The sequence below is a fragment of the Triticum dicoccoides genome, chromosome 7B (assembly GCF_002162155.2).
Source record: "Triticum dicoccoides isolate Atlit2015 ecotype Zavitan chromosome 7B, WEW_v2.0, whole genome shotgun sequence".
Classification (NCBI taxonomy): Eukaryota; Viridiplantae; Streptophyta; class Magnoliopsida; order Poales; family Poaceae; genus Triticum; species Triticum dicoccoides.
In genome coordinates this window covers 264,311,532-264,324,125 of record NC_041393.1, presented here as the reverse complement: position 1 = coordinate 264,324,125, position 12,594 = coordinate 264,311,532, and the positions used below count along the sequence as shown (strand labels likewise).

Below are 12,594 nucleotides of genomic sequence, written 5' to 3'. Positions count from 1 at the left end.
GGCGACATGCGCGCGCGGTCGCTCGCACAGTGGAGCGGAAGGCGACCTGGTGGGGGGGTGTGGGCCACATGGCCTGTTGGGCTGCCAGGTGGGCTGAGGCCCATGGGGGGGCGCGGTGGCCAGCTGGGCCAGTCGGCCCAGTTGAGGGGGGGGGGCTTTTTTTCCTATTTTGTTTTGTTTTTAGTTTTTATTTACTTTACCTTTTCTGTTTTAGTTTTGTTTCCTATTATTTTAGTTTTAGTAAAATATACACTTAGTATCTAAATTAGTATTTCAACCTAGTCCATAGTCACAAGAAGTCTAGTCCTCAAATAAATTAGTTTGATATTTTATTTATTACAAAAGGTATTTAAAAAAAATTGTTTTTGTTGTTGTTTTATTCATCTTATAGTATTTAAACATTTTATAAAGGTGTGGCTTCTCCACCACAATTACCTATACAATATTTGGTTCACTCTGAACATTTTAGTTTTAAAATTTGAAAACTTTTATTTATTTATTTTGATTGATTTTGAATTTGATTTCAAATCAGTTTCGATCTAACGCGAGGTTAGCAACAGTAACCGAGGTGACGTGGCATCGTTAACGCTGGATTACTGTAGCCTAATTATCCGGGCGTCACAACTGGAATTAAGGGAAATGCATGCTGAAGCAACCATTTTGGACAAATGTCGAAGTGGCTAAGACCATCTTCAACCCAACCCCCTACTCCCCCGTGTTTCCAGGCAATAGCCGGGACACGGCTCGGATAGAAAATCGCCACACAACTAGACCCTCCAAACCTAGCCTATATGTTGGACTCTGCTCTGGTCCGCTCCCCGCCCCCTCCCCCTCCTCTTTGGTCATCTTCGGTCATCTCCAGCCTTCTCAGGCATGGTGGATAGCAGATCTGAGTCTGCTCGGTCCCGAACCAAGGACGATGTTGACTAGGAGCTCGTCGCCTATTTGGGGGCAACGAAGAGATAACCGTCTAGCTTGCGCTTCGTCGTTCTTGGGTCAAGACTCGAGCTCCGTCGTCGGAGGCACAGTTCCAGTAGTCAGGCGCCTTCTCTGCCACTCCGGCCCGAGTCCAGCTGTGGTGTTGCATGCGATTTAAGCTCGCGCCCATGTCCGCTCGTTCTTTGCAGCAGGGCTAACAAAGACCTACTGATGGAGAAGCCGTTGGCGAAGTCATAAGGCCCTCTACTTTTTATTATAAATCTAGTAATGGAAAAGATGAATTGTTTAGCGAAAGAATATTTTGACCCATAGAAAGCGGGTTTTTCGCTTGTGGCAATTCTCGAGCAAGTGAAGCTAAAAAAGAAGACAAAATATTTTGCCAAAAATGCGGGGTAGAATTTGTGGATTCTCGTAGACGAAGATATCAAATGGGATACATCAAACTTGCATATCTCACGACTCATGTGTGGTATTTGAAATGTCTTCCTAGTTGTATTGTGAGTTGGTGAGAGCGGATCCGCGACGTTGGAGCCAACCTAGCAGGGTGCTTGTCCCCGGAACATCGGCCTCGGAGTCTAGGGCCAACAACAACAACGATGATACGAATGCGACGGCTACTTCGTGGTCCAGGCACGGCGTGCCTACCGTGAGAGGGTTTAGGCGCGCCATGACTCCTGCTCGTTTGTCGCATCAGTTGTGGTGCCAGTGCCATCTGAATCCGATGACACGGCCCGTATCCTCCAAGGAGTCGGACATGCTCGACCGCCAACAGATCAACACCAAGACATTGAGGAGCATTGAGGAGCCGCGCCACGCCGCGGATAAGAAGGATGCCCAAGCCCAGATCCTGGTGAAGCGGCAAGCCGGACCGCCCCTGCCCTCACGGTGGAGCAACCCGGGTTGTCCGTATCCTCGTCGACCTACCCCTGAAATCGTTTGAGAACATGTCCGGTGCCTCCGACTCATCCAGCTCCGAAAAGTGAGAAGATCCGTCTCGACTCCTACGTCGCCTTCGAGTGCTACTTCCGCAACAAAGAAAACAAGGGCAAGGACGGCCGCCCATGAACTTTCCCCATGTAAGTCCTAGTTTAGTTATGCTATGGAACTATCTATTCTTAGTTAAATGTTGTCTTACACTATCAAACTATCTAGTCTTAGTTAAATGTTGCCTTCATTATCCTATGATGTCCGTTGTTTGAACTATGTCCTATGTATGCTATTTACGTATTGCTTGTATGGATTTAAGGGTTCGGGTATGAGAAAACAGCTATGAGGGTGAATAAATAAAGGTCGATCCCCTCCTGTCCGCGGATATATGAAAGATGAAATTTGTCCAGCCCTATTGAAGACGCTCTAAGGGCATGGCCAACGGGTAGCCTCAACGTGCTGCCCTAGAGGTCCATGTAGGTTTGGAGCTAGGCTCGGATTAAAAAATATAGCCTCGCAGGTGGAGGTGCAGCCTGTAGAAGAGCCGGTCTCTTCGGCTGAGAAAGCTGACGGAAAGGAGAAAAGAGAAGCAACGCTGATGCATGAAAGGAGAGAGACAGAGAAGGGAAGAAAAATGCCATGCGTGTGAAGAGAAAGAGGTGATGCAAGATGGAGTTCACTAGAGTGCAGCCTCGGTTGGACTAAAATGTTCACGAACGATAGTTTCATTAATTTTTGCTTAGGTAACGAGCTGGGGCAGCACCAAAGTGATGCCTCCATTATACATGTCCTAATTCACCAAATGCTCAGATGGAGCTAGCTCGACCCACATGCAGCTAGCGTCATCCTCGTCTCACTCTCACGTGTTCACATCACCTGGCTTGAGGTGTGCATTCTATTCTAGCACACTACTCATGTACTTCACCTGAACGTGGAGGGCTGGCTCGCCTCATCTCTCTCGCTTTTGCCCTTTCTTTCTTAGTTCTGTCAGCCAAGAGCCAACTTCCTCTGCAGGATCTCATCTTAGAGCATTTCCAGCCGTTCGGCCCCCCAGGGCACCGGAAAAAAGCGTCCTGGGGGTGCGCCGACGAAAAACTCGACGCTGGGGGCGGTTCAGCATCCAGCCGTCGCCCACAGACGTCGAAATCAGCCCAGCTATCGGCCCAAATATGTCTAAAAACGGCCCGATAACTGCGTGAATCGGCCCATATTCGGCACAGTTCGGCGGGTTTCGGCGTGAATTTTCGCAAAGAAATAGGAATCAATTAGCTCCTCACATAGTTCGGCGTGTTTCATCACATAAATCAAATAGTTTACTACAAATTATATGGTTTAACAAATAAAAACTTAAGTTTCATCACATGTCATTCCCGGCCTCGCCCTTGAGCCTCCATAGGTGCTCCACCAGATCGTGTTGCGGTTCTTGATGCACCTGTGGGTCTCGGATCTCCTGACGCATATTAGAGGTAGTCAGTCCAGTTTGCCGGTAGCTGGTGATCAACTTGGGCAAGAGGACCCTGCCTGTGGTATGGTTCAGTGTCAAACACTAGCTCTTCCTGCTCGCTCTCAATGATCATGTTGTGCAAGATGACACAGCAAGTCATGATCTCCACATTTGATCTTTCGACCAGGTCTGAGCAGGGAACCCGACAACAGCAAATCGAGATTGGAGCACACTAAATGCCCGCTCGACATCCTTCCTGCAAGCTTCCTGAATCTTCGCAAACCAGGCGTTCTTGCCTCCTGGCACAGGGTTTGAGATGGTCTTCATAAATGTCGACCATCTCGGATAGATGCCATCAGCTAGATAGTACCCCTTGTTGTACTGTCGTCCATTGACCTCGAAGTTCACCGGAGGAGAATGACCTTCAACAAGCTTTGCAAAGACTGGGGAGCACTGCAGGACGTTGATGTCACTGTGAGTTCCTGGCATCCTAAAGAAAGAGTGCCAAATCCAGAGGTCCTGTGTGGCCACTGCCTCAAGCACCACACTGCAACCGCCTTTGGCGCCTTTGTACAACCCCTGCCAAGCAAATGGACAGTTCTTCCATTTTCAATGCATGCAGTCGATGCTTTCAAGCATTCCAGGAAATCATCTTGCTTCATTCTGTGCTAGGATCCAAGCAGTGTCTTCCGCATTGGGTGTTCGCAAGTACTGCGGTCCAAACACTGCCACCACTGCCCTGCAGAACTTGTAGAAACACTCAATGGTGGTGGACTTGGCCATGCGCCCATAGTCGTCGAGTGAATCACCGGGAGCTCCATATGCAAGCATCCTCATAGCTGTCGTGCACTTCTGGATCGAGGTGAATCCAAGTGTGTCGGTGCAATCCTTCTTGCACTTGAAGTAGCTGTCGAACTCCCGGATGGAATTCACAATCCGGAGGAAAAGCTTTCGGCTCATCCGATAACGGCGCCGAAATGTTTTCTCACCGTGCAATGGAGCGTCGATGAAGTAGTCCGAGTAGAGCATGCAGTAGCCTTCCAAACGATGTCGGTTCTTTGCTTTCACCCGCCCAAGCGCCGAGCCACCTCGCCGCGGCTTCTCACTGCCCGCGAGCAGGCCGGCGAGGGCGGCGAGCACCACGAGGTGCTCCTGCTCCTGGACGCCGACTTCGGCTTCCTCATCCAGCAACGCCGCGAGCGCCTCCTTATCTTTGGAGTCCGTCGCCAGGCCGGGCAATTCACCGAACACCTTGTGGGCGAGGTGGGCACAAGCCCGCCGGCGTACAGGCCCTGCGCGGCCGGAGCGCCGGAAAAGGTGCCTGGGGCGGCGGCGAAGAGGCTGCCTCGGCGAAACCCCTTCTTTTTTCCGGCTGGAGACGGTCTACCTAGCTGCGGCGTGCGGTGGTCGGCGCCGGGATCGGTATGTTGGCGCAGGGTGGCGGCCGAGCGCGGGGGTAGGAGGCGAATCTGGGCGGGTGGCTTGACTTTTCGCCTGTCAATGTGGCCCCAAAAACGCTTTTCCCTTGCGCTGGAGCCCCCGAGCGCCCCCCCAGTGCGCCGGGTTCGGCCTGTGAGCACCGGGCGCAAAAACGGGTCGAGCTAGCGGAATTCGGTGTTCTGGGGACGCGACTGGGCCGTTTTTTCAGCGCCGGCGCAAATAAATCGCCTGGGGAGTCTGCACGCTGCTTGTTGAGCTGAGCTAGACAATTGAGAGTGACGTATAGGGCTGGAGCACCGGTCCACAGTGGAGCCCTCAGGAACAAAGTAAAGAGGTGTTTCTACTGTAAGCAACATCGTTTTCCCTTGCTGGTAGCTTGTGGTAGCACTTGCATGCAAGTGACGGACACAAAGACAGGCCATCGTCCCAGGCATGCAGGGATGCACGCATGCTCCTACGCAATCACCTTGCTGCAGTTAGGTGCCTCCATTATTCCACTGGGGCCTTGGGAATTGATTCAGGTATCTCAAGGACCAGTCCCAGTCCCACACCATCGATCGATCAATATGATGCATGCTGCCGTCGCAAGAGGCAAATGGACAAACTGGGGGGCCGGACACTTCCATCGACTTGTCTTGCTCCGTCCATCGGCTTATTAACACTCGTGTTATCTTATCTATCTACCTATCTATCTTTATGATCCATCCCATAGGTTGGAATTATTCAGATACTAGTACCACCTAACGTGGCTAGCCTGGTCGCCTGGTCGGTGGGAAACCAAGGCAACCGGGCAGTAATAACTGTACTAATGAGTTTCAACTATTTCCATTAACCGTGGCATAACGGACTAGTCACAACCACACAACGCAGTCCCTACGTTACTGAATTTAAACTGTACAAGATCTGATTTCCAAAAGAGCAATAATCGATCTCATAGGAGTATTTGGTTAGTTAGCCTCGACGGTGACCAAGTAAAGTGCACTCGCCTTCGTTTGCCTCATTCGCATCCAAATGGCAATAAGAAGATGAGTGGCTCGTGTGTCAAACCTGGGATTCAGATGTTTCACAGCTGGGGAAGAAGGCCAGATCCAGGCGCTGGAACAGCAGCACACGCCACTTGTTTTTCCTTTTCCCCCTTTGCCACTGAGGCATAAGATGCTGGATCATATCAGCCCTCGCGAAAACGACCTCGCACTGATCAAGCATAGACGTCCTGTCAATGAGGCGAAGAGGGCGGTTGAGATTAACCAAGATAATGCAAAGACTTGAAAGAGCCTCAGATTGATTAGTTGTCATCTCTCTTCACAAGATTTGCTCTTGTTATGCAAGTAGAGAAAGGGGGCAATCATAGCTGCTGGCTGGAAAGGTGACGGGTTTTTTTTCCGAGAAAACACAAAGGTTACAGCCCTCCTAAGGCTTTGTTCGGTTAATCCTTTCCCCAAGAGGATTGGAGGGGATTGGCAGGGATTGGTTCATATTTTGACTTAGAAGAGGTTTAAATCCCCCTCAAACCCCTTCAATCCACTCGGATTCACCCGCAACCGAACAAGGCCTAAGAGGTTACAAACAAGGAGCAAGAATAATGCACGTCCCAGGGTGTCGGTAGGACAGTTCTAAGCCCGGTGGCACCTGCCCTAGCCCAAAGCCTGGCCTCACTTTGATTCTACCGACAAGGGTGTCAACAGAAGGCCGGCTAGAAAGGTGATGTAACTCCTCAAACACTGATTTGAACAATAAAGCTTGCTAGGGTTCATCTGCTTGCCTTAGGGTGAGGAGTGAAACTTCATTCTTTCCCCAAACAAGAGCGGAAGCACTTCTACTCATGTCCAAACTTTTTGTGTCTCCAACCTAATGCTATTTGAGCATGCTCACACTATTCCCCCGCATATCTTTCATGCCGCTTGCTGTCCTCGCTATGCCCCAGAGCACTGCCAGAGTTCCTGAAAAATGTTTGATGCACATATTAGTAGTTTTTGATCAATCTTCGATAAAATAAGTTTGGGATTCATTTGCGATCGCAATAGTAAGGGGAAAAAAGACAGCCAATTCATTTATGATTCTAGTTCCAGAAGGCCATTGTATTTTCGGCCACAAGAAGTCTGATCAGATAATAATTGTAAAGCAAGAAGTTAACAGTTGAGCAAAGTACCCCCAAAATGCGACTAGTCATTTAGCTTGGCGTCACCAGTTGACGCCGTGATTTCAACATCACAACTAGAAATGAAGCAAGGAACATGCACATCAAGAGTAACAGACAACAGCGCCCACTCCACCGCACATGCAATGGTCTTACACTCTCTTAGTTAAGAAAAGTACTCTTCCCTTTTAAAGCAGATACGGCATGATCTTGTATGACTTATGAATATGACACAAGGGTACAGGAGTAAGATGCTTTGCCTCTTTTTTAGAGCATCTAGATAATAAATAGAAAATCGGGTTGTATGATCTATTTTCTTTCTATAGTTTGAAACTAAAAACTGTATTTGCAAGTCTCGAGAATAGAAGACAAGAAATGCAAGGCAACGGTGTGAAGTGAAAGATGCCACGGTTATAAAGATTTATGAATCAAACACTGCCAATGTTAGATCCATCCATAGATTCTGAAGTTTATTATAGACTAGTATCCGCATATTTAAGTCTAATTAGAACAAATTAATCATACGTACTTGGTTATAGCAAACTGGTTTGCAGTAAATACACACTCACAAGATGACATAATTAAACATTCTTTGGTTATGTCTTGATTCTGGCTGTTCAGTGGCGAACAGATGTTACAGAATGCCAGCTTTCTGGACAATCTTTCTGTAGGTAAGCATCCTGAAATTGATATGCAGAACATGATATATTATGAATATGTGAGTAAAGGGTAATGGAACAATATGTGCTTCCAGAATAACAGCAAAACAATAGATTCAATAGCTAATTTCTGGAGTAAAAACAAACTGTAAACAGGTCAGTCAAGTAACTTGTGAGTAATACATTTTCAAGTCTGAGGCTGGAAGTGATCAGCACAGGAGTTTGGAAAAGACATCCAGGTCCAGCTTTCCCTCGTGAGCAGCAGGAGCCACCTCCCTCGCCAACCTTCCGACCACTCGCTCAATGTACACTACATACAGCCCATTTATGTTTTCTAGGACTTCCAGGTCTTTGCGTGCCTTCAGAATAGATCTCACCCATTCTTCAAATATTTCTGGATAACAGTTTGTAAAGTTTGATCAAACTCTCTGCAATGAATTGCCGGGAAGATATAGCATAGTATGATGCAAAGAAGCTCTATTAGCAGTGTATTATTTGGATATACATTTCAGTATTTATCGATTCAAATTTGTAATTAAAGATGCACATCTAGATAATAAAAAGCTCTCAACTGTGGCTGCCAACTAAAACACAGTATCTGTATTTAGATATTTGATACGACGCAATTTCTTTAAATCAAGTGATGCAACCCTATTTTTCACACTGTCGTGTTGAATGTTGATAATGTCAAGAGAGGTTGAGCTAGACCAAACTTGACATGGGAGGAGTGCATAAAGAGAGACCTGAAGGACTGGAATATCACCAAGGACTAGCCATAGACAGGGGTGCGTGGAAGTTAGCTATCCACATGCCAGAACCATGACTACGTTTCGAGATCTTATGGGTTTCAACTCTAGCCTACCCCAGCTTGTTTGGGACTGAAAGACTCTGTTGTTGTTTTAAGGGTTGAATGCAAACACAATTCAGAAAACTTAATAGATAGGGAAAAGGATGGCCAGGGGTAAGAAAACACTAACTTCTGTCAAATTGCTCGCAACATAGCCAAATTTTCATGTAATCAGATATGAGGAACTCGATTAATTGTATCCTGCAACACATGAATAGGATGACCACACGCAACATTTAGTTATACAGAGGTAACAAAAAAGATCTCATACGAACTATAGAGACGACATTCCATACATGAGCACACATCGCATTCTTAATATGTAACTTTGACCGTTATTTTGTGTGTGAATATGTTACTATTTAAGAGCATGTTGTAGAAATATTTTCCATCACAGATCTAATGATAAAGTTTCCAGGTAGCCAACCAAAATAGTTTCTTATATGTTACTTGTCTGACAAATTTGAAAATACATTTTCTACACCATCATCTATTTCTGAAACTGTTGCAGGAAGTAGCAACTGTTGTATATCCCCCTTCAAATGTTCAGTTAATTCTACACATTCAACCATACAGTCTGTGAAGATCAATAAGACAAAAGGAATAAATTTAGACCAATGAAGAATAACATAGCTGATGCACATGCAGGATGCTAAAAGTTACAGGCACCAACTAAATGAGCAATCCCGCAAAACAAAAAAACTAAATGGGCTGTAGGCTGTCAATTAACCAGATTTGACAGCCAGTGAAAGCTCAAACCCGTTAACTAACCTCTGTGTATCCTAATTGCGACACTTTGGGCCAGCGCCAAATTAATGGGCAACTGATCGCCTATTCAAAGCATTTTTCACTATACTGCTAAAGTGGTAATGGTAGCCTCTTCAAACTATTCTTCACCCAATAAATATAATTCAAGACTAAATGACTATGAACTACTGCACATGTAGGAATAGCTGCCCTGTGCAAACTGCTGGTATAGTTTTTCATCCAGATTTCAATGCTACAGGTCAAAACGTCTGTTATAAACTAGTGAATTAAAATGGGTACATTGGAGAACAGGGAATCATGAGTGCCTTTGGAGAAGTTAAAATTCTTCGACTGTAATATAAACTAGAATTAAAAGAAGATCAGCTTAAGCTTACAACATGAACATATTGCCATGCATATCAGGGAAGGAATCATCAAACGGATCTAAGAGAAGCAAGCTTTCTGATACATTTGAGATCTTTTGAGAAACTGCAAGGATTATCCGCTGACCAATGAACTCTTCATTTCCTAACTTGCGGAACAAGTGCTGCACATTGAATTGGGCATCTGAGCAGTCAACTGGCCCTGCAAACTTGAACAAAATGGAAGGCGACAATCAATGTACTATTGGTTGATATTAGGAGCACAGACACATGAATGCCAAAATTTATAGTTTATGTCATTGCGTATTTGCGTTTACTCGGCATTGGAATGACCAAAAGTAACTAAATAAAACTACAGATGTGACCACTCAGCAGATCTATTCAGAATAAAACATGATTCAAAGTGATCATGTAAAAGAATATGTTGATATGATTTACCTATAAGAAATAATGTAAAACAAACACCATGAAGCCTATAACTAATCTATCATACTTGGTGGGACTTCCACACGTACTACAAGTTCAATTTTGATACGCAGGAAGTATTTCAAGTTATTTTGTGGACAGCATATAAATATATAAAGTAAACATACATTTGTTATCTCTAGTTGGGATTGGAAATTTGTTTGACGATAAGTTGGGATGGAGGCTGCAAGCTAGAATGCTACCTAGTGTACTGTAAACCGAAATAATAAGGAAAGCATAATTACTTTCTCCCAGAGCATATCATTGATGATTTTACAGCATAACTTAGGGCTGACCTCAAGAAAGCCATGACCCTGAGTAAAATACTACCAGATCGTTGGAGCAAAAAGCAACTTGTGCTATATTGATGTATTGCAAAAGAGCCTGGGATTGTGGTCGTAGTAAATATTTACAAATTTTAAAACACTCTGTATGAACTAACTAGAGTAACTTGCATGCCAGAAATCTGATAGAGGCGGAGGTTCCCGTCTTTCGATGAGATGATGGATTTCGATCAGGCGTAAGGTTGAATTGCATGTTTCTGTCAGACCATCACCTTGTGTGTATTGTTCTGAAAGAATATAGACAAAACATCCAAAGTACTTAAAGAGTATATCAAATAAGTATCACCTGAATCTGAAGTACCAGCATTTTCAGGAATGGTGCACATCCTTTTCATCAAACGTGTCACTAAACCATCAATTATCTCCTCAACCAGTTCCTTTTCCCTTTTCGACGATAGAATGTTCTTCAATAAAGCTGAAAGAAAAAATATTTTACAAATTGATAAAAGACTGTTGTCTCAACCAAATATGGATTGAACAGATAAGATAAACAGAAAATTTAATCATTAACATAATGGTAATTTTGTCTGCACTGTATTTTGAACATGCATGTTTTGGTCTGACATTGCAGATTTAAGAACTCAAAAAAGATTCTGGATCACGCTACAGTAGTGTACGTCTATAGTAAACAGTAAATAGCAACCCACTAAGACAACAGAAAATAAGGCTGGAAGCTGGAAGTGAATTTGTAAGTCATATTCTGCAGAATATGGCAATATTGATTTGTTGCCTAGATTCCATGTCATTGGTCTTGAAACGGCCTCTTGCAGAAATGCAGGGAAAGGCCGCATACAAGAGACCCAAAGGGTCGGACCCTACCCCGGACCCGCTACGTGCACCGGGCTGCCCTTTTTTTATTCCATGCCATTGGTTTGCCATGTCAACACACTGAAATTTATGAGCACCATGATTTATTATGTACATGTAAGGTGTGCCTGCATGCCTATTCTATCCTGCTTGAATTGATAAGTGGTAACTAATAGGGTACTAGACTTCTATATTATATAATCTGGAAAGAAAAATCTAGAATTGGCCTTTGTGTCCCATAAATTCCATTATTTCAAACGACCACATTATATCCTGCACTCTTTGAGCACGTAAATGTACATATGGACCAAATGGTGATAGTTCAGCACAAATGAAATGTAGAAGGTTGAATTGGTAGTGTAGATAAGTTTGTGTTTTCTTCCTTCAAATATTATACCCATGAAAATACTAAAACTTGACTGTACAGTAATTATTTCGGATCAATACACACCAAGGCAGGAATGTCGTGTTCATCATAGTTGAGTGCTTTCTTAATATCTCACTGGATTATACATCACACTATGCATAGCTTAGATTATCGTTCAGATTCAATGATGATATTATAGCAGAATTCTGACTTACCCAAAATGAAGTCTACTGCTTGGTGAGAGAATGTACCAAATGTGGAGCAAGGTTCTCTCTGCACAAGCTAATCCAACGTTAGAAACATAGAAGAAACAAAATATGGGAATCTCAGTTACAATGAGAGGATAGAATTATACTTTCGCAAAAATCCCATCTGATAGCTCCACCAGGAAATCAGTTGACAAGCTAAGCTGTTGTATCTCATCCTCGCTATTGAAGTCTGCACAATCAAAGAATTCAAACGAAGGTTCAAGCAGATAAAATTTTGCTGCGGTAACCTCAAATAGGGAGCGGTAAGAGGGGAACGATCCAAACTTCCAAATGGCGCACAGTTCATACACACTCGTGGAACAAAAAATAAAAAGTTAAAGCATAAGGATATGTTCTGAGTAGCACCCACCCATCAAACTAGTGACGGGAAGAGATCGATCCAGTCTCCGTCGCTTCTCCTTCCACCGCGCTGTTGCGATTAAATTACAAACACGATTGTTAAAATTTGGGGGGTTGCATAGTGGCCAATTAATTTCATCTCGATCACAGACTCTAAAACTGTACCCAATCTGAGGAACCTCCTCCGCAGCACCTCGTCGACCCAATGTTCTCCTCCACCCGTTGGCGGCGGCGGCTGCAGGTCGCTGCACCCGTCAAAGAAGTGGCAGCGGCATGATGCAACCGGCGGCTCCATCGCCTCCCCTCGCACCCCATCTGATCGACAACACATCTAAGTCACACCAACTGGGCGCCGGAAACTGAACGAACGCGGGCGCGCGCACTTACCTTGGAGGAGCTTGAGCTCTTCGCGGAGGCGGAGGATCTCGCGCTTCCGCTCCTTAGCCTAGGTCAGAGAAGAGGATGAAGTGAGATGAAGGT

At 45.0% G+C, this 12,594-nt stretch overlaps 1 protein-coding gene across 3 annotated transcripts in view; it reads right to left on the bottom strand.

The window, feature by feature from the left end:
• Positions 1 to 6,444: 6,444 nt before the first annotated feature.
• Positions 6,445 to 12,594, bottom strand: part of LOC119339944 (protein MULTIPOLAR SPINDLE 1-like) — a 6,877-nt gene continuing 727 nt past the window's right edge. Inside the window, exons 2-12 of one of the 3 annotated variants that reach the window (XR_005164291.1) lie at positions 12,502 to 12,559; positions 12,280 to 12,429; positions 12,125 to 12,184; positions 11,862 to 11,944; positions 11,722 to 11,779; positions 10,619 to 10,747; positions 9,536 to 9,725; positions 8,524 to 8,594; positions 7,730 to 7,940; positions 7,417 to 7,567; positions 6,445 to 6,690 (exon numbers count right to left, since the gene is read on the bottom strand). Coding sequence is in view for 1 of the 3 variants with exons in the window: in XM_037611848.1 (XP_037467745.1) it covers positions 7,756 to 7,940; positions 8,524 to 8,594; positions 9,536 to 9,725; positions 10,619 to 10,747; positions 11,722 to 11,779; positions 11,862 to 11,944; positions 12,125 to 12,184; positions 12,280 to 12,429; positions 12,502 to 12,559 (984 nt within the window). In the remaining 2 variants the exon portion in view is untranslated. The remainder of the gene's footprint in view (positions 6,691 to 7,416; positions 7,568 to 7,729; positions 7,941 to 8,523; positions 8,595 to 9,535; positions 9,726 to 10,618; positions 10,748 to 11,721; positions 11,780 to 11,861; positions 11,945 to 12,124; positions 12,185 to 12,279; positions 12,430 to 12,501; positions 12,560 to 12,594) is intronic. The other 2 variants (XR_005164290.1, XM_037611848.1) reach the window with 2 other exon arrangements.